This window comes from Leuciscus leuciscus (assembly GCF_965113295.1).
Source record: "Leuciscus leuciscus genome assembly, chromosome: 17".
NCBI lineage: Eukaryota > Metazoa > Chordata > Actinopteri > Cypriniformes > Leuciscidae > Leuciscus > Leuciscus leuciscus.
Genome location: NC_138741.1, coordinates 11,964,852 through 11,992,596, shown reverse-complemented (window position 1 = coordinate 11,992,596; position 27,745 = coordinate 11,964,852). Strand labels below are relative to the sequence as shown.

General features: G+C 35.0%; 1 protein-coding gene across 1 annotated transcript; it reads left to right on the top strand.

Moving 5' to 3' along the window:
* The first annotated feature begins 11,730 nt into the window (after positions 1 to 11,730).
* snx9a (sorting nexin 9a) lies at positions 11,731 to 27,296 on the top strand. The gene is made up of 18 exons (XM_082144183.1): positions 11,731 to 11,989; positions 15,098 to 15,184; positions 15,738 to 15,812; positions 16,200 to 16,286; positions 20,687 to 20,786; positions 22,031 to 22,175; positions 22,263 to 22,350; positions 22,488 to 22,613; positions 22,718 to 22,835; positions 23,165 to 23,295; positions 23,537 to 23,640; positions 24,275 to 24,378; positions 24,516 to 24,593; positions 24,704 to 24,780; positions 25,030 to 25,119; positions 26,040 to 26,154; positions 26,280 to 26,371; positions 26,475 to 27,296. The coding sequence occupies exons 1-18, from the start codon at positions 11,978 to 11,980 to the stop codon at positions 26,520 to 26,522; spliced, it is 1,677 nt and encodes a 558-aa protein (XP_082000309.1). The 5' UTR covers positions 11,731 to 11,977; the 3' UTR covers positions 26,523 to 27,296.
* Positions 27,297 to 27,745: the final 449 nt, after the last annotated feature.

Below are 27,745 nucleotides of genomic sequence, written 5' to 3'. Positions count from 1 at the left end.
TTTGCATTTCTGTTTTGTTATATTTATAGGGTACTTTTTTGATGCATTAAGAGGGCCAGTCTTCAAGTGAAAATATCAAACCATGGAGATTTTTTATATACAAATGATTTTAATACATATTTAACATAATTATTCATTAAGTTAATGTGTTGGAGCCTTGGGGGTGTAAAAATTCTGTCTCATTTGACAGACAGCAGCCATTCATTCAAACAGAGTTATTTCAATTCACAAAATAATAACAAAGCTAAATGGGACATTTCTCATTTGCCAATGGGCTTTGTGGTGTTTGATATTATGTGGTTGTTAAAGTCGGCATGAAACGGAAGTTGCGAAAGTCTTCCCTACTGTGACGTACTGAGCGAAGCAGCTTCACGAACAAATGTAGGGTGGGACTTGATTTTATACACCAGGAATTGATTGGATGGTTGTGGTTTGTGATCTCATATGATTGACAGGTTGCCCCGCCCTCACGCTAGTCATCAGAGAAAAGATGTTGCAAGATGGAGAGGACATTTTTCTGATTAAAAATTACAAAGGCACATACATTTAAAAATAACAATAATGATGTGCACGGATAAATAATTTAAAGTAAAAACTGCAATATTCCGTTTATAAAATAAGAAGAATTGCCCATTTTGATTTCATGGTGACTTTAAATAACTGATCATGTTCTATCATTATTAATAATGAAAGGGAAACAAAAAAATGAATCAAAAATATGTCATTAAACATTTACGTTTAATAGAGGTATAGGTATTGGTATCAATATTGCCAATATTGATGTAGTTGTATATTAAGTATTTGTTATCGGGTTAAAAAGGGGGAAAAAAAAACTAGTTTAAAACCTAACAAACTTTAAAATAAATGTTCATTTCACTTGAAAAGTGTACCGTATGATCTTTTATCTGATACAATGACAACAGTTCATTACATTTTAAAGCTGTTTATGCAAGAAGGGCACCTGTTCTCTTTCTTATAATGGTGAATTTGATGACATATTTTTTTTTCTATCCTCTTTCATGCTGTTGTTTTCCAACAACATTCACATTCACACAAAATGCATGCTCCCATCCTCCACAAGGACGTCTAGAAGGCTAAAAGGCACAATCTGTTTCCCTTTGTTAAGATCGGTGTTAAAACAAAGCTGTGTCCGCCATCCACTTCGCCATGGGAAAAACAAAACGCGGATCGCCCGCATTGCAATTAAGATCTTTTAAAAGAAAAGCAGCAATCCTTCAACTGCGAGGCTTCACTGAGCACCTACGATTTGCACAAATAAGCATAAAAACAAACAAATAGTCCATTATCTCCTTTTGAAATCTATAATGTGTAATTTCTTTATCTTCCTGATTATGGTACTTTGTGATGCTTGAATGGGAAGCCTTGCAACCCTCCCCCTTACTCGCCACTACAACAAACCGCCAAAAAACAGAGTGCATTGAAATCCACGTGGGTAGAAAAATTGAAGGGGTTAGGGCGAGGAGCAGGGTGTAATGATAACCTTGTTGGGATGATCCTTTCGCTTCGGCTCCATTTTCTCCAGCTGCATCTATTCGCTCTCTCTGCATGAATGAAGGTAAATCTGCAAGAAACCTCCCACTTATTTTATTTTCAGCTCACTTTCCCATAATTCCAACCCCTAAAATTGTTTGCACAACAATGCTGCAAAACATCTGCAAAAACAGATAATTAATGTGTCAAGTCAAACTAATGCATTTTATATGAAGACTATGCTTCACTGGTTGTAATTATAACACATTTCTCTCCCTCAGTTACTCTCTTCCCACACACACCTTCCACCCCTCTGAAATGATTACTTGTTTGATAATGCCTGGCGTCACATGGAAGCACTTATTCATGGAGTGTGTGTGCGCTCAAATGTGTTAGCCACCTCCACCTTGATGGTTCGCTGAGCAGAAAATACAGTGTCCATCTCCAAACCTGTGCTCTGTGGTCAGTCTGGCCACCCATCATAGAGGACATACTACAAAAGACAGACAATTCACAAGGTTTTTAACCATTTTTGTAATAAACTTTCATTTTTTTTTATATTAATATTCAAAAATGACATTCATAATACTTAAAAAAAATATATAAAAAAAAGGAGCAAAGACATGTTTCTGGATATTTCTGAACTTAAACATTTCTATTAGGCTATGTGTAACAGACTACTGTACAAGACATCTCTTATGCTCACAAAAAAAAAATCATTTATTTGATTAAAAAAATACAGTAAAACTGTAATATTAATATTGAATATTAAATGTAATGCATTCCTGTGATGGCAAAGCTTTCAACAGCCATTACTCCATTCTTGAGATCAGATATCATTCTAATATGCTGATTTGGTACTCAAAAAAAGAAAAGAAAAAAATAATAGCCTAATGATTATGTTGAAAACATTTCTGCAGCTTAACATTTTTGTGGAAACCATAATAAAACAAAATCCAGGATTATAACGGCATATAAATATTTTGTAACATTATGTCTTTAACTTTTTTTCAATTTAATTTGTCCTTGCTGAATCAAAGTATTAATTTCTTTAAGCCTTTCGCACGTAAGTTTAAAATATTCTAGCTGACCCTCATGCTTAATTTTTTTTCGCCTTATTATTTCCATGGCGATGCGTCATGCTTGTCACGTGACACACGACAGCCACAATAGCGCTGTATGGCTGATGTATTGCTTTTATTTCCTTTTTTATTCTAACTTTTTGGCATTAACTACCTGCTATTCTGATTCTCAAATACGTGTAAGTCAATGTGTTTACGTAACACACGAGAACGAACCTCATTGGTTCTTGTGGAAGCTCAAACGTGCTACGTAACACGAGAACGAACCTCATTGGTTCTTGTGGAAGCTCAATCGTGCTGCGTAACACGAGAATGAACCTCATTGGTTCTTGCTGAAGCTCAAACGTGCTGCGTAACACGAGAATGAACCTCATTGGTTCTTGCGGAAGCTCAAACGTGCTACGTAACACGAGAACGAACCTCATTGGTTCTTGCTGAAGCTCAAACGTGCTGCGTAACACGAGAATGAACCTCATTGGTTCTTGCTGAAGCTCAAACGTGCTGCGTAACACGAGAATGAACCTCATTGGTTCTTGCGGAAGCTCAAACGTGCTGCGTAACACGAGAATGAACCTCATTGGTTCTTGCTGAAGCTCAAACGTGCTGCGTAACACGAGAATGAACCTCATTGGTTCTTGTGGAAGCTCAAACGTGCTGCGTAACACGAGAATGAACCTCATTGGTTCTTGCGGAAGCTCAAACGTGCTACGTAACACGAGAACGAACCTCATTGGTTCTTGCGGAAGCTCAAACGTGCTGCGTAACACGAGAATGAACCTCATTGGTTCTTGTGGAAGCTCAAACGTGCTGCGTAACACGAGAATGAACCTCATTGGTTCTTGCGGAAGCTCAAACGTGCTACGTAACACGAGAACGAACCTCATTGGTTCTTGCGGAAGCTCAAACGTGCTGCGTAACACGAGAATGAACCTCATTGGTTCTCGCACGTCAAGCAAGCATGCTTGAGCTTCCGTTTTTACCATGTCTGTTGAATTTTTTTCTTGCGAATAAAAGCCTAAATTAAATCTGATCATCATATAAATCGATCGTGTCTCTTCAGAAAATTAGGACTAAACCGTTCAATTCATATGGATTCGTTTTACGATTGCTTTATGAACCTTTTGAAGCGTCAAAATGGTAGTTGCGTTGTCAACGGAGGGACAGAAATCTCTCAGATTTCATTCAAATATCATCATTTGTGTTTCGAAGACATGAGGGTGAGTAAATGATGACAGAATTTTCATTTTAGGGTGAATTAACCCTTCAAAGCATTTATGTATAATGTATTTTAAAGGGATTAATAATGTACGTTATAATTCTTTAAATCCTTTCATAAATAATTGTAACCAAAGTTAAAATGCATTATATTCGCAGATTCCTTGTTCCATCTGAAATTGTTTTTTTGTCATGTTTTTTAATGCATTATACTTTAATTAACTAAAATTACTTTTATAATGTATATAAAGGCTTCAAGTAAAGTGTTACCAAAAAAAATCTTTTGAACAGTAGTGTAAATATAATAATAAATAAAACTCCACTGTACTTGCTGTAATAGCAAAGCCTCAACAGCCTGATTCAAGATATCTGAAGGGCTGCCTGCATTATTAAACATCATACAACAGTGTTCATGGAAACCTCAAATTGTCTCTGTATCAAAAATGCCAACTGCTTCTCATATCGCACAAATAATAGAGTTCAGACAGAGTACAAATTCACATCTCCAGGTGTGAGAGGCATTCAATGTGTGCAGGAATCTGAGGCGGGCAGGTCCCTGGCGAGTGGCTCCTTTTCACCCGGTCAGCAGGACAGGAGCCGAGCGAGCCAGCGGACCAGCAGGAGTGAGCCCCTCCTGGGGTAAAAAGCAGCTCCTGCTGCCCCTGTTGCGCAGCACGGCTCCAGAGCTGGGGGCGAGACAGGGGGAGGACACTTCTATTGGGCAGGAGTCTCACCATCAGCCAATAGGACAGCAGGGAGCAGTCTGATGCCAGGTGCCTCATCTCCAACTACAGGTGGCTGCAAATACATAATCAATTCTGTCATTTCTCACCTACAACTGGGAGTTTGGATCAGTGTTAGACAGCTTGAGGTTCATGTAATGAGCTTGTTGGAAGGACATCGGCTTTATTGTGTGTTTTAAGATTCCTAAAGCATATTTATCATTTTCAGGCCATTGTCCTTCATTCGCTTTCATCAGTACAAATAATGCAGGACGTATCAGCTTCAGAATCAATTAGGAGAGTGAAATCTGATCTAACCTTTGAGATTATTTTAAATTTGACAGGAATATGATATGGGCTATAACTGCCTTATCATCTCGTCTTTCCTTTTGAATTATATTCATAATATAATAGCTTCTATAGCAAACACAGCCTTCATTTCTCTGCCCTGCAATAAATTAATGTTTAGAAAAATAAGAAATAAATGCTGGCACAATATAGTTATGTTATCCGGGCCACTGTATACATTTTTATTTATAATTTTTTTGCTGCCTTAAATCTTTAAGTACAATCAACTTGGATGTTTAAGTCATTTCAACTTAAATTACATTATACTGACTTAAAAAAAAAATTAATCTTGTATAACTTATAAAAAAAGTTGAAAATTGCTTAACTTATTTTGATGAGTTAATGCAATGTAAAAACATGTTGTCATAACTTATTGATCTTTTTTTTTTTTTTTTTTTACTGTGTAAGATTATATACATTTCATTACAATTAGTGCACTGACTCAACCTCTTAAATTAAGCAAAAAATGAAAAAAGAAAATGTAGCAAACCAGAGATACAAACCAGTCACAAAACAGAGTCTGAAAGCAAACCTACATCTAAAAATAATTCTAAAATGAAATCTATACAGATAAATAAATGAATCCTTTTTGATTTAAAAAGGAATAGTCTGTTTCAGAATGATTTTGCTTTAAAATGGGTTTCAAATTTATATTTATTCTCAACCGGACTGATGTCTACACATCAGGAACCACAATAAATATGAAGCTATGTACTTTACTGATATAATACACTCTGATGCCTGTCAATTAATGATCCGTTCTGCATCAAATACCCAAATACTGAGGTCACAGGCAAATTAATGAAACACAGCCTACATGTGTTAACCAATTAAAGAGGAGGTCAACCTCGAGGGAGGGCCTTTATATATTAATGGACTCCTCTGGTCTGTTGTATAACAAGCTTATAATAAGCTACATAGATGTGCAGTGTGGAGATTTTTATTAAAACACACCAGGTATTTTTTATTTTTTATTTACAATGCAAAAGCAACACAAGGCATTTATAATTAGCACACATTTCTGGTTCACATACGAAAATGAACTGTGCACATCAGCATAAGAATGTACAGCATAGTCGCATAAAATGTACTGAAGACAGTGACGAATTATGTATATTTGAAAGCACTTTGTTTTGATTATGAAGCTCTGTGAGCTGAGAGGTAAGCTACAGTTTTATAATTAAAACTATTGTTTAGGATGTTATCACATCTGTGATGGCCAGTGATGAGCAGCTGTCTTCAAAACAGTATAAAACACAATGATTATTCTTATTCTTTAAATATATTTCATTCTTCTGTGTGCTTAGAAAATGCTTAGGAGTGCTTAAAAAATAAAATGCTATACTTGCGCAATAAAATAAAATGTAATAAATATGATATTGTATCTAAATAAATATAAATATCACCAGAGCTCAATGCAGAGGGAGATTTGCAATAATACTAGGGCTTGACAAAAGATCACAGCTGCCATAAAACATGCACGCACATGCACACACACACACACACACACACACACGCACAAATCACATATACGTGCAAGTATGCACAAAAGCATCTCTAAAGTACAGACAAATACTGGCCTTTTGTCATTCACCGGGAAATGTTATTGTCCTCAAAACAAAACTTTAAAAATGAATACAAATATATTGTCTCATTTGTCAGTTGCAAGGGTTTCTGTATGACTGGCTGTGAATAATATGTGTATAAGTTTACATTTGCGCCAGCATTATTCTGAACGTATTGATCAGTCACCAGGATTGCTGATCAATGTTCTGAACTACGTTCCTGCACAATAAACATCTCGCACGAAGCAAAATACTAAAGTAAATGAAACCATAATTAGTCTACATCATTACAGCAGTATTCAAAAGCTGTGAGGGAATTCAATGGAAGAAGGGAGGGGTTTGTTTATTGAGATTTCTGATCGATATGAAAACTTTGCTTTTAAAACATGACGTGGGTTGAAGAGCTTTTTTTCTGCAAGTAGAATTTTTTTTGTAATTGTGGGACTTTTACGGCATTTCCACGAAATGAGAACCACTTAAACTTACAGCTGGGTGATATTTGATTACTAAAATTCTGAATGTACCTGTAAGTTAAAGGGTAATAGAGAGTGGGACACAATTGTTTATTTATTTTCTTATGTCTGGTTTACCTTGCTAACAAACTAAAAAGAGCAAAAGGCAACTCTATATAATGTGTCAAATCTGGTCTGTTTTAATAGGCTTTATGCTGAACGTCACATGAACAAACAGGAAAACAGGTCTCACTGCACTGCATCTAAAAGTTAGTGAGAAAAATAAAACACACATTTAAATATCAATCTGCATATGCGATGGACATTTGAAGGGATCTTGAATAAAACTGCTCTATATTTAACAAAGCACATAGGCCTAAAGACCTGAACCGGAAGCGATGCGCCTCGAAACTTCCGGTTATTAGTAGAAATATTTGGACATTTAACACTTAATTTAACATGTAGTTACATTAAAGATGATTGTGAATACATGGGTAAGTGCAAATGTGTGTATAAGCTATCAGGCTAATTCATGTATCTGCATGCTATGCTAGTACATAAGCTAGCTAATACAGACATTAATGGTCATTATAACATTGTTCAAACAGCATTTTCCCATCATAACATGATGTTGTAGGAATTGTAATCAGGCGCTAAAGAGAGTAAAAGTAATTTGAGCCAATGATCCGCTTGGGGTCCTAAAAGAAACCCGATTTTCGAGGAGGACCTGATTTGTCACCACACCTGTCTTAGTGCCAGGTACTTTCTGCTGAACCCCCTCTCATAATATGGAAGTTTGTTGCGTATAGACACACTATCTTTTACTAAAGTCTGTCAGAGTTTAGTTTGTAAGCAACATATTCAAGTAGGCCTATGAATAAAGAATGAATAGTGTAATATAGTGTTTATCTGGACATGCAATGTTTAGACTGATCAATAAATAGAAAAGGACCCAAACCACAGCCTCATTAGGCTACTATTTTGCACCAGCAAACTGCATCCATTAACCATTTAATGAAAATCTTTTCTAATCTAAATGAGTGTTGATTTATTTGATGTGCATTAGCCTTTTCAACGCTAAAAGAAGAGTATACACCTGTGATGCTCTCAAACATATCCCATTGACACAAGTGCTCTGAAACTGAGCACAATGAACTTTTTGGCACACTCCATTCACCAAGTAATTCATGACCTCTGAACACAGAATTTTCTTTGGCAACACGAGAGCATTGATAATTAATACGGCTGGGGTAATTTGCAGGTGCAGATCTTGATTTATTCTTAGCCCTTTCAGGATACAAAACCCCTAAAGGAGCAGGGGCAAATAATCAAAGAGCAACGTTTCTGAGTCAATTCATTCAGGTTATATATAAATATATAGAAAACCATTTTAGCTGAAGAACACTTTAATAAACTGACTGTCCACCCTTTATTTGGGATAATTTATTGTGATAACAGAGGTTAAGCGACACACTCAATGTTTTATTAATCAACAATATGCAGATAGTTACCGACACATTAAAAACTAGAAGCAGTTCATTAAATCAAATTAAAGTGCATACTTCATCTGTTTTTGTAAGCTATTAACACCTCATAAATAATACATAGTACATGCAACTCGTGCTTACAGCCACAGAGACTGAAAAGACTGTGTTATAGAGACCTCTACTGTTCTATGCTTGTAAATGCATTTTCATTTCACCTGAGGTTCGTTTTCACTCGCTGAGTGTAAAATTACATTACAACAAACATTCTGTATTATTTAACATATAATGTAGCTTTGAGTGAACTTTAGGGAAATAAACTATATTTAAACTAATTTTTCACTCTCTCACTAGTTTATTGACATGAATCAGGATAATTCTGTTTTTCCTCTCTCTCTCTCTCTTTTTAAATATCATGAAAATTCCCACCACAGTGTAATTTCCACCACATCTCAATGATGTATTGTGTAATAGAAATGACAATTTGAACATTTATGGAATAAAACTAATTTGTCTTGCTAAGGCTATTTTCATAAACTACTGTATACCTTTTTTGTACGCTTATAGATACAACTAATAATATTTTCACACTTTTTGTATAATTAGATTTCTCTTTATTTTCCTCACACATCACATTTAAATTATTTTGCACATGCTCATATTTTTAAGTTCTTCACTGTCACTTGTCTCCTTTATAAATAAGTACACTATCTTTGAAAAAACGTTATGATTTTAGCTTGACTTTTTTACAAAATTGTTTGGTGCAACGGAAACAACGCTACAACCATGACAGAGCTATATATATATATATATATATATATATATATATATATATATATATAATCTAAATAATAATAAAATATATAAATAATATTATATATAATCTAAATAATAATAAAATATATAAATAATATATAATATATATATCTAAATGATAATGATAAAAAAGTAAAATACCAATAAAACCTATATATACATACTGTATGTATATATATATATATATATATATATATATATATATATATATATATATATATATATATATATATATATTTATGTATATATATATATAAAGTAAAATACCTATATATATATATATATATATATATATATATACTAGGTATTTTACTTTTTTATCATTATCATTCTATATATATATTTTATATTTTATGATCATACTTATGTAGGCACTATAACAAAAAGACAAAAAGCTGAAATTTGTGTTCCTTTGCGTTCCTTAATGAATCTGTCTGCACACAAGTTTGGCTTCTTACTGTATATTATTGGTATAAAGATGAAAGCAGATAATTTCAAAAAATGTTATGCACATTTGAAGCAGTATGTAATCATTATGTGTTCAGTCAGTTTTGTCTGTGAAAGTGGATATAATCTATATTATTTTTTAAAAATGCATCAACCAAGAGTGAAGCCATAATTGATAGAAAATAAAAACAAACTCTGTTGTTAATTTGATAAGCCTTAAATTTGTTGGAAGCAAGTACATTCTTTGTGTAGAAGTCAAAAAATACCAAGCGATACAGTTAAATATAGTTGCCAATGTGAGTGATATTTCATCATCTTTTTTTCTTTTAGGCAAAGTTATGCACATTAACCCAGAGAGGAACAAATAAAGATCAGAGAATGTAAAGGGTGTATTAAATTAGCAGCAACCCAGACGTCCTGGAAGATCTTCCAGCACCTGCATCTATCTCTCATTGACTCTCATCTCCCCTCACTCATCAGTATTCCCACACAAGAGAGAGAGAGCATCTCTGTTTGGGTGTTCTCCCTTCTGTCTCTCCTCAGGCTGATGTGGAGGACAGTGAACAAAAGTGGAACACAATCAGTACTGAGCAGCTGCTGGCATCCTGACCCCCAACCCACCCAACCTCTCTGTCTCCCACTCCCACACACACACACACACACACACACACACACACACACACACACACACACACACACACACACACACACACACACACACACACACACACACACACACACACACACACACACACACACACACACACACACACACACACACACACACACACACACAAAGCCTTGAAAATGACCACATAACCTTCACCAAACTGGGAATCTCCCTAGGCAACTGAGGGAGTTCTACTCAGGTGGGACTGTATTCCAGTAAATCATTGGTGTCATGAGCTTACATGCACACACATTCACCTACTTCAAGTCTTTCAAATGTGCTCACACACTGCTCTCAACTTTACATGGATGGATGGATGGATGGGGATAAAGAGACAGACAGACAGACATACAATGTTTTTCTAGCACTGAATACACTTCTAAAGTTCGAAAGCCTTTTCAAAGTTCAATTTTGTTTTAAAAATGGTCAAAAATAAATAGCTTTGTCTAATTTTTGTTGTTTTGTTTTACTTTTTATGGTCAAACTGAACTTAACTAGCACAAAAAAATTCAAGCTGAAATTAGGTGACGGCTTCATCAAAAAGTATGATAAACACAGTATCGTCTGAAATTATTCAATAAAATTCTGTTTCTTTTAGACATGCCTTTGCATGCCAGGTGTTGTCCTAATGTACAGACTCAATCAACCAGCATAAAAAACAACAAATCCACACAACATCAATGATGAAATCATGGTATGTTTTAAGAGCAACCGTGCAATGAAGAAGATTAGGCCTAGAGCATTTTGGCTGTAAAAAAAAATATCAATTTCTTACATTATTTCTTCATAGGGGCAATAGTTTACTTCAAAATAGAGCCTAAATGACATAATGATTCCAAACATTGACTGTACTCAAACAAATATATTAATAAGCATATGTGTGTGTGTGTGTGTGTATATGGTTAACAGTCCAAAAATCTAAAAGGAACTCAATGGAATAGGCTAGTGATAAATAGAGCATTGGATGACTTACCTTTTAAGACCAGTAGATGGCAATCTTACCTCAACATGGGTGTACACATATTTGGTGCAATTCCTTGCTTATTTTCTATTTTTTCTCACCGCCATTCCTTTTTTTACCTGCATGTTAGTGACAGTGGCAGTGAAGTCCTGTTTCTGGAGAAGCCGTTCCTTCAGCAAACCTGCTCTGGGCTCTGACACACCTCAAGCACGGTCACAAACACTGTTTCATTACTACAAAACAAGGATTTCAAATTAAACCTTTTGCATAAAAAGCTTAAATAATAATAATAATAACTAAAATGCCTGGTACTTTTTACAAAATTTGAATAAATGCTGAAATCTTATGTTTCATTACATAATGTCTCTGTTGTTTACTTGAGCTTTTTCTGGGCGGTGTGTGAGTTGGAGGAAGAGCTGCTCTGACAGCTCAATAAGTCATACATTTTGAGGCCAATGTGCCAAAGTTTTCCGGGTCTGAGTTAGGGAAAGAGGACGAAACTTCTACATTTTCAACGCCCATATCTCGTTATATGGGTCAGATAACTGGATTTTATCGAGCTATGTTTTGCTAATCGAGAGCGGCCACTGCTGCATTAGCCTACACAAAAACAAACGCGTATTTTTCGCTACATTTAGGGACAGAAAGGTTTGTTTTTACTACGTTTTGTTTATTTTGTGAGCTCATATCGCATGTTAATGGTGATTAAATTATTGATACCACGATGGCAGTGAAGGTAAGTTCTGGCATAACACTGGGATGAACACTACTAATGAAATGAATGTGGCGCATTATGTATTTGTCTCATATGGACTACAACGAGGAATAATTCATGTTGCATCGTAGCTTGTTGTAGGTCATCGGTGTAGTTTATTATATACACTGCGTTTTACACTAAATACCACTCGAAAAATTTTCAATATAACCTAAAGAGTTTTATTTGACGAATTCTACCGAAATGGGTTTATTAGTTAGCAAGAAAAACCTGTGGTCATTTCGCTGGTCTTGAGACTTGTATGAACTGTAACGTTACTGCACTGTGTCTGTTGCTAAAACAGATGCCCTATTCGTGAATGAATTGTTCTATTGAGCCGGATCTTTTCAATGAATCGTTTTCTGGTGGGGGGAGGATGCCCCCCCTTAAAAACCATATGTTACTTTTAAATTGTAACATGTTTAGTATGTGCAGGATGATGATGCATCAGCCAATGTGTTATTATTGGGAATAAATACACACATTTGCTCATTTAGTTGTTACAAAATGTAAAATTATTCAGAGGACATCAGAGGCGAAAGCTAGCCAGTAGTTTAGCTAATTTAAGTTTTTTTGTAAAGTTTTTTTTAGAAAGAATTTAGGTTAAATGACTTGGATTTATGCGCTGTATCGGGAGTAGAACACATGAAACTAGAATATAAATCTCAAAAGCAATAGAGTGTGCCTTTTTGGAACTTTTTATTTGGAGCATATAACACTGGGATGTCATGGAACACGTGCTAAGTTAATTACGTCATGATGTACAGGAATTGCTGAAGGTGTTTTTCTTTTCTTTTCAAGTTTTCAACATAGTGAAATATTAGGGGAGAAAAAAAGAAGAAGTTTTAATAGCTTTGTAACTATTTTCACAAGTACGTGATATATTTCAAAACTCTCAATACAACATTCCAAACTGATCACACAGCTAGCATTTCATTCAAAACCTGCTCTTCTGCTTTCATCAGGGTTGTATGTTTCCATACAGTCAAAACACAAGATTATTGTGACATGTACAGGGACTATAAATGATACTGTAAGCCTTTTGAAACAAGTAAGTGCTTGTTCTAGTGCATTGAGCAATGGCATTTATTGTTTACTACTGTGCTGTACACACAGAAAACAAATCGGTGTATGATTTACTTACTCACATACTCAAATAATCAATTGTTTTATTTACAACTTAGAAAAATCTTTTTTTGCAATGTAGCCTTCAGACTTTTGGTTTTCTTTACAAAATGGTTTTCCAGTATGACTGAATTGATACTGTAGTTGACCTTTTCAGACTGGGGTGAGTTAGGGTAATTTAGTCTGTGTTTATCACATTGTATAAAAATATGGCTATGACTTTATTTGATTCATCAGTCTCCATCCTTTCAATGGGGCTCATGCCCACCTCTTTAGCATTTCTTGTACACAAAGTCATTGATTGTTTCCCTTTGCTTCCAGTCTATTCCACACACACACACACACACACACACACACACACACACACACACACACACACACACACACACACACACACACACACACACACACACACACACACACACACACACACACTCACACACACACACACACACTCACACACACTCACACACACACACACACTCACACACTCACTCACTCACTCTTGTACATCTATCTTTATGAGGACATTCATTGCCTAACCCGATCCCTTACCCTAAACCTACCCTTAACCTAATTATAACCTTATTCCTAAAACCAAGTCTTTCTTGACCCTCAAACAGGTCTTTAAAGGGGTCTCAGAAAGTGAGGACCGGCCAAAATGTCCTCACTTTACTCTCTTTGTCCTCACTCCAATGGTCTAAAACTCAAACTGGTCCTCACAAAGATAGTTGTACACGCACACACACACACACACACACACACACACACACGCACTTTGAAAATATACTTTGAAAGTATATCTTGCAAACAATTTGATAGTGTTTTATTATGAAATAAATTGGCAATACTGTAACAAATTAATTTTGTTTGGTTTCAAACATGTAATGTTGAAACACACAAAATAATCAAACATTTTGAAAAAAGCATGATTTGATGTTAACCATACAGATTGATTAGATTTAATGAATAAATTCGTTAAATTGGTTAAATATATTAAAACAAATCAGAGCAAATAAAAATTTGTATGTGCATTATAACATTTTTTTAAATAATTGTTTTAATTGTGTGCATGTATATTATTAGGTTTGAACAATCTCTTGGGGAATTCATCACTTCAAACCTAACTTGAAAAAAAAAATTTGAAAAGAAACGTAATAGGTAAAATTGTCTGTCTCTCAAACCTAATGAGTTGCTTAAATAGCATTTGTGGAAATATATGCAGGTTCTGAGTCAAATGTACACAAACGGTTAGCTGACTTGAAACCCACCCCAAAATGCTATCTAGGTAGGCAGCTCACTAGATCATTATGGCACAGTCCTTTTGTGTCGCCGGTGTCCACCTTATTGCTGTGAACAGGAACATGGTGCATCCTGGCAGGAACAGAACTAAGGGAACATGTCATTCAGTGTACAATGATTTGTCAGCATTATTATTCAAGTGAACACGTCCTTTTGGTATGGATAAACACTTGGCACACTAAATATGAAAGATGAACTTGGTTAGAGGTGAAAACCAGAAAACCGGTTTTAATGTTTTGGTTTACATGTTGGCTGTGTTGTGTGGTGACTGGTCATGTGGATGAGCCTTCATATTAAGAAATAAGGGTATTAAATCTTCCAGCATATATTAAGATTTGGAAGATAAGGTGACATTGCTGTGAACAAATGTGTTTCATCATAATATTCTCATTTGGGAACCGTGTAGATGCATTATCAAAAATGGACATGTTTATATGATTCTTGGAGTTGACGCTGTAGAGTTTTGTTGAATATTTGTCTTTATAATTTGATGTAACATTACACATTTAGCCTACATAGAGGATTAAACTGAAGTTTATTAGTCTTAGGAATGTTTTTCAGTATCAAAATACAGAAGTGAAAGTTTTATTCGTGCCACGCTGAAATATTAATGCCGTTGCTGTTCTGTGTTACCCATATGTTTGCTGTGGGCTTTGTGTTCAGGCTCAGGTATTATATGACTTCACCGCGGAGACTGGCAACAATGAGCTGAGTGTTCAAGAAGGTGAAATACTCACGATCACTAACCAGGTGAGGATCAGCACTAATGTTTCAAGATTCACATTTTTTCATATACATATACATATATATGTATATGTATGTATATATATGTATATGTATATATATATGTGTGTGTGTGTGTGTGTATATATATATATATATATATATATATATATATATATATATATATATATATATATATATATATGTATATGTGTGTGTGTGTGTGTGTGTTAACGTATACTTAAACATTAATATATATGTTTAAGTAACTGTAATTTAATTACACTTTTTTTCTCAGTAACTATAATGGATTACAGTTGCATTTATTTTGTAATTAAATTACATAACTCCATTACATGTAACTAGTTACTCCCCAACACATGATACATATCATATCATATCATATCATATATATAGATAGATAGATAGATAGATAGATAGATAGATAGATAGATAGATAGATAGATAGATAGATAGATAGATAGATAGATAGATAGATAAACTGCCGTTTTTAAAGCTGGCATCAGTACAAAAAAAAAATCTGTATTTCATATGCATTTATATTTTTTCTTTTTTGTAGAATGTAGGCGGTGGCTGGGTAGAGGCTCGGAATTCCAGAGGAAATGTAGGCCTTGTGCCAGTGGACTATATTGAGGTAAAAAAAAAAAAAAAAAAAAAAAATCCTAATCATGAGCTTTTTTTTCTTCTTATACAGAGCAATAGATGAAATGAGAAAAGTGCGTGACATCATTTTTAGTACTCAAGAGTTACAACTGAAAACTCTGAAAACTTGTTTCTGCTGTCTAGACCACATCAATGAGCAGGGTGCTAGTTTGGCCTTCCTGTAGATACACAGTCAGTGTGCCTCAAATTTAATGTAATTTGACTGGAAATTTTTGAGTTACAGTATGTATGCATAAGCAAAAGGCATGGACTGGATATGACAGAAATATACTTATTATATATTTTTCATATTTACCTTTTTTACATATCAGGCTACTTTTTTATGAATATATTCATGAGTATATTATAATGTTTGCAGGTCAACCCTGGATCCACACAAGCATCAGCGACACAGAACATTGGTGCTCACAGCCAAGGTTACAACAACAGCTCAGCAAACACTCAGGTACCACATCAACTAAACCATTTTGTGGTGAGCATGCACTATATGAAATTCTAGCTTAAAATGCTATAATATGAGGAACAGTATCTGCATGTTGTATTACAGTTCCTCAAATGAAATGTAAAGCAGTGCTCACTAAAAATAAGTAGCCACAACCAACAAAACCCACTATTCAAATCAAAGTTTTTCTTCCTCATTTTCTCAGCCACCTTTTACTAGAAATCCACAGTCATTTAATGAGAGTTCTGGTGAGCATAACATGCACAAAGGCCCTATGTGTCGTCTGCAGTTGAAATCCATTTCCTGTGGAAGCAGGAGAATGAGAGTAAATGGGCCTCATTATAGGACCCGTCTTTCCTCGTCTCTCTTTGTCTAATTAGGTTGTCAGATGTCCTCACTTTGTGTTGTGCACAGCGCCAGTGTGCATGTAACAGTGTTTAAATGCCTGGCAGTCTGCAGATACATAAAAGTGAAATCTATCTCAGCATTAATCTTAGACCAGGTTCACCATCTGTAGAAAATTTTGGCAGAAAATTTTGACTTTTCACCAGTGAATTATACACTATAAGTTAAAATTTGGTCATGTTTAACCAAATTTAAGTCCCTTATGATCTTACTAACCTTTTGATTTAAAGGTTTATCCTTAAATGCTTTATTTGAGTCTTGCAGACAAATGTAAATGTATGAATATATGAATATATGTATATATATATATTTTTTTTTACAAAATCTAAATTTAAGTGAATAATATAAAAATGATTTAATTATGGATGACTTGCATTGTTACGGGCAAGTATTAGAAAATTGTTTAAAAAAAAATTGTTGCCACATAAATCCCATTCCCATGTGCTCCAAAAAATATTTACTTTTATATATAGAGAGACAGTGTGTTTGTGTGTGTGTGTGTGTGTGTGTGTGTGTGTGTGTGTGTGTGTGTGTGTGTGTGTGTGTGTGTGTGTGTGTGTGTGTGTGTGTGTGTGTGTGTGTGTGTGTGTGGTTCTTCAGTAACTGATCAGCAAACAAAATTTAAGGGTGAACAGTTTGTGATGAAATTCAATTTACTATGAATATACAAGGGGCTCTGGCGGTAGATTTTACACATTGGATGTCCATATACTGAATTTATCTCCATGGGATGAAGCTTGTCAAGTTTATCTTGAGTACAAGCACCCTTACATGAAAATTGAGCAAATGGTACAAGTGGAGAAAAGACATATCTAACGACTTAATGTTTCCATCAGCCTTCGATGACTTTAGAGCGATCCACAACACCAAAGTTCTAATAACAATAAACACATCAGTAATGTTGTGCTCAGGGAAAATGGTATAGATGCTCTTAATTGGTGAGGCCAGGAAGCACGAAAAATGGTTTTTCTTAGCTGGATGTTAGTCTTTAGCAGGATCAAGGTCAGGTCTATTGATGGAATTGGCCATTAAATCTTAGACTAATGGACTGTGACAAACTCAAGAGCCTTTAGCCTTTTAGTTCTTAAAGCGCATCCAGGCCTTTTTTTAGTGGATAGATTTGAGAGAACTATATTTTTATACCTTATATTCAGTTCATCTGTGACCATGAGCCATTTGTCCAAGAAGTTTTCATTTGTGTGATTCATGGTTTGTAAAATCTCTAAAATGGCAGTTAGATTCTCATTAACGTTGTTTTACACTGGTAATTCAAATATGTTTTTTATTAATATTTGTTCTATAGACCTTATGTAGCCCCGCCCCTTTTCAGCGCTGCGCTCGTTGTCTTTTGACTTCCGGTCTGTATTTTCACAGCGATTCTGCGTGTTTATTAATGAACGGCTCGTTTTAAAATCTTCCCGGTCGACTGACATTTGTCAAGTCATCTGCTTTAAACATCACAGTCCTCATGATAACTTTCGTTAACTTTACATTAAGTAAATCCACTTCAAAAGCTAATTACTCCTGGACAGCAATGCCATAGAAATATACAGGGCGACCGCAAAAACTGAAGTTTAAAAGACAATATTCTAAAGATGGCGGCGCCCTTGTTTCTCTGGCGCATAAGGTCTATAGCATGTGCTTATACTGAGTGTGTACATATTCAAATCATGTATAGTTCTGCAAAGAACCTTTGTGTTTCTGAGTGTAAAGAATATTTGAATAATCCGACTTTTCTACTATTTGTGCAATGGAAAGGTTCCTTGAATGTTAAAAGTTTTTCATGAAACCATCAATACCAATAAAGGACCTTTATGTTTAAGATTGGTTTTAGGGGACAGGGCCAGCCTGTTTTGTATGTTATATGTCAGACACGGTGTTACGGAGTGAATGGTGATTCACAAGCAAATATTATGTGTGAATTTGAATATGAGCCAGCTGCATTTTTGATGCGCTTCAGATGTTACATGGCCAACCCAGGAAGAGTGAATCGCTGTAATCTAAATCTAGTTGTGAGGTTGATGGAGCCTAAAAAGGGTTCCTAGTAAAAATGTGTGTATTCGTAATTTGAGCAGATACCTTATATTCAGATGGGTCAACTGAGGAATAATTCAAGCACAGGTATTGGACGGGGATTGTGGGAAGGAGCTGAGAGAATCCACTTTAAGCTTTAGGCATCTTCACTACCTACAAAATGCCAAATCAAATGTCTTGAGGGTCAGCATGGATTTAGATTTGTTTAAAATAATGATTTAAAGGGGTGGTATAATGCCCTTTTCACAAGATGTTAAATAAATCTCTGATGTCCCCAGCGTGTGTACAGTATGTGAAGTTTTAGCTCAAAATACCCCACAAATATTTTATATAGCATGTTAAAGTTATATAGCATTTTTAAAGGTGAGCAAAAATGCACCGTTTTTGTGTCTGTCCCTTTAAATGCAAATGAGCTGCTGCTCCCGACACAGAGGGCGGAGCTTCAACAGCTTGCACTCACACAGACATGCACTGAAAATTTCAAAAACGTTAACCTTTTATGTTCAAACCGGAGTCAGAAAGATGGAGAGATTCAAGAAGAAGTGACAACATGTAGACAACGTTTCTGAATTTATGCAGCTTGTGTAGTTATCTTCTAGTCATTGATTAGCATATTCTGTCTTGATAATCTATAAATCGTGTTCCGGGGACGGGGTTTATGTAAATTTTAGGTTTAGTGATGTCACTAAGCCGGGAGGAATGTCGTGTAGTCCTTACCAGCCGTTTGTTGTAGTCCTTAAAGGTAGGGTAGGTAACCTGTTCAGAAACACTTTTTTTTATACTGGGTGAAATGGTCCTTCCATCCTGATAGTAGTCAATACATTATTATGTGTTTAGAAAAAGGAATGAAAAAAATCAGACCTCTGTAGCAGCTGCAGGACACTAAAAACTCTGACCAATCACTGCCATTCGGTGCGAATGTAAAGAACCAATCAGATGCCTTCATGTCTCGTGCCCGCCCCGAGCCCCACTGCGCGCGCTGCCCTGCGTGCACTCATCACATGTCACCGTTCCCGGAAATATTCAGCTCAAAGCACCTGCATATGCAGTCAGCGAAGGCAAACAAGGCAAAAACTACTTCCTCGGACCCTGCCCGCACTCTTGAACGACCTCCTCTGCTTCGCCCTCAACCCCGGACCTGTCCTCGAACCGACGATGCGGTACTTTTCTCCGGACTCGGAGTGTACGTTAGTCTTCATTAGAGTCAACAATGTTTTCATCATGGAAACTCTTACATGCAAAACACCGTATATGTTATGAATCTTACACGAAATTCATCTTCATCACAGTGTAACTGATGGTAATGGAAAAACGTGTATCAATGCAACCTGTTTTTAGTTTTGCCTTATAAATATAGCTCGTTACCGAATGAAACTTTACCATTATCGATATGCTAGCTTGATAGTGAGTACTAAAAGAAATCTTATTTGTTTATATTCATAGTGATAAAGTTAGGTATTTTATTACATGTGATTCTGACATGATGTCACTGTATGTACTGCGCTCCTTCCTCTCCACTCGTCTCAGGTAATAAATGCGTCTTGTTCCAGCCTGAGCGTTTGGCGTCGCGCGTTCATGTGTTTTGGGGGCGTGGCTTTGGAAGGAGCTCAGAAGGGAGGGGGTGGAGTGAATGGAAATAATGAGCTGTGTTTATTGCAGATTAAAAGGTCTACAGTCACTCGATTTTTATATTTTCTTTTTCAGAGTACTTACATTTTAATTATGTATTGGTATATAAAGACAGTTTAAACAAATTTGGAATGTTTTTTTTTTAGAAAAATGATTACCTACCCTACCTTTAAAAAGCAATTTCTTTAAAAGCAAATATCTCCCTTTGCTTTGAACTTTGAGCGTTGTAACTTGGCAGATGTTGTTTATGCTCAAACAGCAACATTACACACTAACTAAAGTTAGAAAAGTGAAATCATAATCCAACCACCCCTTTAATGTTGTCTTTTATTTAGGGGGTTAATGGAAATGAGGCTTGGACTGCCACGACATGCTCTAACAACAACACTGCCGACAACTGGAACTACACTGAACAGGAACCAGCAGGCAATAATGGTAAAAGGAAAACATTTACAGTACATTATCTTTATCTTTATGATTATCTGTCTATAACTATCCACAATATTGTTCAAAAGTTTGGGGTCAGTAATTAAGAAATTAATACTTTTATTCAGCAAGGAAGCATTACATTGATCAGAACTGACTGTAACACCATTTATAAATTTGTTTTGACCATCGTTTTATATAATTACAAAAACGTTTTTTTTTTTTATAAATTATATTATAGGCTCCAGCTGTCCCATGATCCTGCAGAGGGTAATCGGTATGGTGAATGGATGGATAAATTCTATACTTTTGAATGATCTATTCATTAAAGAATCCTGAAAATAAAAGTTTCACGGTTTCCCCCCAAAAATATATTAAGCAGCACAACTGTTTAACTTCTGAAGGGTCATGTGACACTGAAGACTGGAGTAATGGCCACGGAAAATTCAACTTTGCCATCACAGGAATAAATCACATTATAGAACATATTAAAATAGAAAAAAAGTTATTGTACTGTAATTATATTGCACAGTATTAATGCATTTTGAGATCAAATAAATGCAGAATTGGAGATTTAAGAGACTTTAAAAACAATGAAAAAATTCTTACTGACCCCAAACCAGTTTTTTTTTTGGAGCACATGTACATTCTGTAACGGGTACAGCTCATGAATGATTTTTCTGCTTAACTGTCTACAGCTCTACGTCATGTGGTCTGAAAAACCATCTGCTTTGTTATGAGGACTTTGAACTTTCTCTAATATATCAATATCTTTTAAACATGCCATAGTTAAAGCCATAAATAAGCTCTTAATGCAGCTGAGGTAGCCAAGTATTGTATATGGAAACCACTGGGTACTTCATTGGTATTTTATAATAATCACTACAGTTTTCTTTGTTGGTGCCTGTTATAGTTGTTCTGAAATAAGCTGAGAGTGATATATTTACATTTGCGCAAGGAAGCAGATCCTTTTCTGGCCCCTCCATATGCGTTCAGTATGAATACCGTTGTGAAAAATAATTTCACTTTAGCATACTTTTTTATGCAGTCTTTTTATTCACCACAACTGTAACAATAACGGCACAGAGAAACAAAATTGTTGGAATCATTTTCAGAACGATCTTTTCCAGCTGATGAATGATAAAAACACAGACAGCCAATCAGAATCCATCCTGCTTTTAAGAGCTCGAACAAGCGTTTTTCGGTCTGTTGTTCTATTATTGTATATGATGATGATTTGTTGTGTCACGTAGGTTCTGTCTATTCCTTTGATGAGGAATGGGACGATGATTCCGATGATGGAAAGTCAACAGGTGGTTATGGAGGTTCCCAGACGGAAGAGGGCGGAACGATGCAGCGAGGCGGGGGTCACTCTACAATGAAAATAGCACTCAACAAGTAACGTTTTAGTTTTGATAACTGACAATAATAATATTTCATTAATAAAATGACCTATAATAATGCTCTTCTAATCTTTTCCCAAAGGTTTCCAGGGTTCTCCAAGACTCCAAATCCAGAGCTGTATCTGCTTACCAAGCACATAGCTAAAGGAAATGACACACTGCCCATTTATGTAAGTTATTTGACTTTGTCATGTGATTTGATTCCATGCCTGAAGAGTGATTAGTCTGGATAACAGAATAATCAAACAACTCTGGGTTTGGATACATTAACACGTTTATATTTATTTGATTAATGTTTGTTTTGCAGGCGGGTGAGGTGGGTCCAGTATGGCTGTATCCACAAGTTCCGTTAGATTGTGTAGTGGCTGATCCCAAAAAGGGTACAAAAATGTATGGCCTGAAGAGTTACATTGAATACCAGGTCACACCTAATGTAAGTTTCTTTGAAACTCCTCTCAGGACTGCTTGAATAATATTGACTTTCTGTAACTGTTTTGCTAACGTGTCTAGGATTATTTTTATTTTTTTATTTTTCAGACTACTAACAGACCTGTCAATCACAGATACAAACACTTCGACTGGTTATATGAAAGGCTAGTGGAGAAGTTTGCTTGTGCTCTACCCATCCCATGTTTGCCTGACAAACAAGTTACAGGTGACATCTCTCTGGTCACTTTAGACCAGCTTCTTGCACCATCTTCCATTTTGTTCACTTTCTGTAGGCCCATTCACACCAAGGACGATAACTATAATGATAAAGATATAGTTCTAAAACTATACCACAACTATAACGGTAACGATAAAAACATTGACTGGCAATCTCAACCCATCCTTCTTTAGTAAGCTCAAGCATTTAAAGCGGCAGACGATTGGTGTGGATGCTAATATAGTTATCTATGTAGTTATCGTTCTTGTGTGCATGCCTGCACAGGCCTTGTTTTTGGCTGGTAGACTCTCTAGCATCTGTCTTCCATTCCTCTTTAGGCCGATTTGAAGAGGAATTTATCAAAGTTCGCATGGAACGCCTGCAGGGCTGGATGTCCCGCATGTGCCGACATCCGGTGATCTCAAACAGTGAAGTTTTCCAGCTCTTCCTTAACTACAGAGACGAGAAGGTGCATTTGCTTAAATATTTGTCAAGTAATAGACGTACAGTTTTATATACTGATATAAATGCATAGTCAAATAATGCATACAAACAGTTAAGGAGCTCTTCTGTTGAGTATTGCCATGTGTTTGCTGATATTGAGATCACATACTTTAGAAGTGTTTTACAGTGTTATATATTAACTTTGGCTAGTGAATAGGTAAGTTGCGCAGTGTTGTAAGACATGTTTTATTTGTTGTTTCTATTAGGAGTGGAAACTAGGGAAGCGGAAAGCAGAGAAAGATGAAACGGTGGGAGTGAAAATCTTCTCCACCATAGATCCAGAACTCCCAGAGATAGATCCTGCTCAAGTGTGAGGCAATATTTTTTTCCTAAAATTAATACAATTAATTTGTAATGTTGAATTATATAAAAATAATCAAATATTAACCCCTTTAATTATATCACAAAATCTATTCAATTAATTTTTATTCAAAATGTTGAATTATATAAAAATGCCAAATATTATTTATATAAGTATAATATTAATTATGATTTATAATTACTGTAAATGAATAAGAATTATAATTATTAAAGAATATATTTATTATATGAAATCTATACTACCATTCAGATTTTGGGTTCATAAAGATTTTTCTTAATTTTTTCTCATTAAGAAATGTTTTTTGAGCAGCATATTAGAAGGATTTCTGAAGGATCATGTGACACTGAAAATTCAGCTTTTCCATCTATTAATTACATTTCAAAATATATTAAAATATAATATTTTTTATATATATATATATATATATATACAGTATAAGATTTAATGTCTCTTTATTTTATACAAATATATATATATATATATATATATATATATATATTTGTATAAAATAAAGAGACATTAAATCTTACCATCCTCAAATATATTATACACATTTAATAATTTCTTATAATTTAATATATTAATTTAATAAACAATGGTCTTGTCTTGATGTGATTTTTAGGGAGCAGAAGTTTGAAACGTACAGCCAGTTTAGTAGATCTATGGACAACAGTGTTAAGGAACTACTGGCTGTTGGGAATCTTCACTGGAAGAGATGTACAGGCCGTGAGTTCACGTATTTCCTCATTGCCACAGTAAATCTATATTTACTATACTGTCAAAAAAGATATGTTCATTATTTCATTACTGTTACTATTTTGTGATTTGTCCTAAGTAAAGAAATTCTGCTTTTAAACCAACAGCATTGCAAAAGGAGTATCGGCAGATTGGAAAAGCATTTCAGAACCTGTCATCGGTTTTCAACACCAGTGGATACCAGAGTAAGAAACTACAGCTTTGTTTATTAAAATGCTTTCATATCATGCTCAGAGTTCAAATATTAATACTTAATGATTACCTAATCATGTTTTTTTTTGTACCTTATTTTCAGGGGAATCAACTCTGACAGAGGCATTAACTGCAACAGGGAAAACATATGAAGAAATAGCAGAAATGGTTGCAGCACAGGTATCAGAAGTACATTTCCTCATTTCCTAAATACTTAAAAAACTCTTCAGTCCTTGAACCTCTGCCAGTGTCGGTCACTCATCATTAGCATGTTCCCTCACATCCTCTGCTGCCATTTCCACAGTTTGATAGAATTGTAACCATCAAGGTTACCCAATGATAACGACATCCGTGATTTCTGTTTTTAGTTTTATCCATGAGTTTAAGCCATTGTTTACAGATTCAATAATGATAACATTTGTTTATCAGCCAAAAAAAGATCTACACTTCCTGTTGGAAACAAATAACGAATACAAGGGACTACTGGGCTGCTTCCCTGACACAATAGGAGTTCACAAGGTAAACCTTTCACCTTTTGCTTAAATACATTTAGTCGGAGCTAACAGGGAACGTTCTCAGAACTTTGGCTAACGCAAGGTTCTCTCTAAGTTATGAACAAACATTATTCCGGTTACATTAATAGAGAGTTCATTCAAAGTTTTCTGGGCTGGTCAAAATGTTAGCACAAAATTTTTATTTATACATCATTCATGGAAAAAAAAAATCTGAAATGTTACTACTTGATTCAGAATGTTCAGAGAACATCATAAGTAACGTTCCCATAATGTTTGCAAAATGATAAAATTATAATAACCAATTTTTTTAAAAAAAAATTTACATTTTTTTTTTTTAAACTGGATGTTTTGAAGGTCTGGGAACATTCGGAAATACCATTTTCATAAATTAATTGAAATATCAAAACATTCTTAGAATTTATTTATGTTATTTGTGTTAGGTGGGGTTTTTCATTTACATGATTAATATTTTGTATGTTGTAACTTAATTTAAACGTATATTAAAAATGACTAAAATGCCTTTTTTCTTTTCTGAATTTATAAATCTGTGTTCAATGATGTCATAAAATGTTTAAGATAATGCTTTAAAAAGCGTTTTTCTTTTACACCAGGAAATAAACTAAGTTTAAGGATTACCAAGAGAGTACACTTTTTAAAAAGACAAAAAAATTATTTCAAAATATATATTTTCAGTATTTATTATTTTATCGTTAATGAATTATATTTCAATAATTAATTTATTATCATTTGTTTTTCAGTGCATCTTTTCTTTCAAATTTGTTATGTTGAGAATATAATTTGTAATGGAAAATAGTAGAAATAATTCACAATTGAAGTATTTTTAATACTGTTCTCAGACTTATCTCATGTTATTATTTTAACTATTATTTATTTAAATGAGTATTTAAACCATTTCCCCCTCAGGCTGCCATTGATAAAGTGAAAGAGGCTGATCATTTGGTGACAATGAATAAAATTAGCCAACAAGATAAACACACAATGGAAAAGAATCTCAGCACCATGTCTTATGCATTGCAAGGTACGTTAGTAAAGTGTTGTCTATCTAAGACCCTTTGTCACAGTGGTCCTTTATATGTGAACCTGTGTCCGTAATTGTAGTCTTAGTCACACATGTAATCTTAGACTTGCCATCTGTGTCTTTAGCGGAGATGAATCACTTCCATAACAACCGTATCTATGACTACAATAGACTCATGCAATTCTACCTGGAGGAACAGGTGAAATTCTATGAAACGGTGAGTGGAGGCGGGGATTCTAGTTTGTATGAACACCATAAACACGATGAATGTAATGCAGAATAGTATATATGTAACGTTCTGCTTTGTTCTCATTGGATAGATTGCTGAAAAGCTGAAGAAAGCGCTCGGTCAGTATACCACCATGTGAGGACACACTCTATAAACAGCAATACTCATCAAACTGTGGAACATCAAGAAAAGATGCTGCTTTTGCTTTTTTTATGCTAGTTCACAGTTAGCCATGTTTTTACGGAGCCCCTAAAGGGACATGATGAATGAAAAAACTATGCGATAGGAGGAAAAATTATGTAATTGCTTTTGCGTTCCCTTGAGAAACTTTGCGTTCGAGTTTCTCGGGGGAATGTAAATCTTTTGCAAGCAAATGCAATGTTTCTTGCATATTTTTTCCATCACCATATCCCTTTATGGGGTCAGAATTAATTTTGTATTACTGCTTTGTAACATAGACAAAAATAGGTTATAAGGGAACAAACAATGCACATCATATGATGTTATTCATTAACCAAATATTTTGTTCACAAGAACAAGAGAAATTCAGATCTTAACTGTCACGTAAGCTAATGTAACACTCCCTAACATTTAAGATTTTTAATTTTCTCTGAGTAAAAAGGTCTCTCAGGGATGCATACGCTCAGACTGGGCCTTCTAAACCAAAATGGGGTTTATTAATGTCTTAATTAAATTGTCTGGTAATATATTGTTTTCTTGTAGTATGTCAAATTAAATATGTCAGAGATTTAAAAGTGGTATGTATTGGATAATAGCAATAAGGACATTGTCTTTTACCTGTGGTAAAATGTTCTATGCAAAACAAAACTAAAATGTCATATATCACACTCGGTGTATAAAAAGTGTTTTTAACTAGCCCATTAGTGTGTAATAAATCTTTCTTTATACCTTTCCAAGTCTGCGAGGAGAGTTGTGATGGTCGGCATTGCTCTGCATTTTTTGGCCTAGTATCAAAATTGATTTTGCAGTTCAAGCAAGAGCACAAAAATATCATTTTGGAGAAGATAGTAGATCCAGTATTTATGCTAGCTCAGAGTCCGTTTTTTCCTCTTCTAAAGAGGAAACAAAACTTTGACCTCAGAAAGGAAAAAGAGGAAATTAGCATGATGACCTCAGCGTGTGTTTGGATTTCAAGTGAAAGGACCTCACGCAAGGAAACACTGGCTGCTTCTAAAATTGCATGCTTCCCGACTATATAGCGGGTGAAAATGAGTATGTGAAAATATTAGTATGTCCAAATTCACTGCATTCATTATAGAGTAGTCAAAGAGTACCCGGATGACCTACTACTTCCAGCGAGATGCTGAAGTATGCATACAATGGACACTTTACTATCCCATG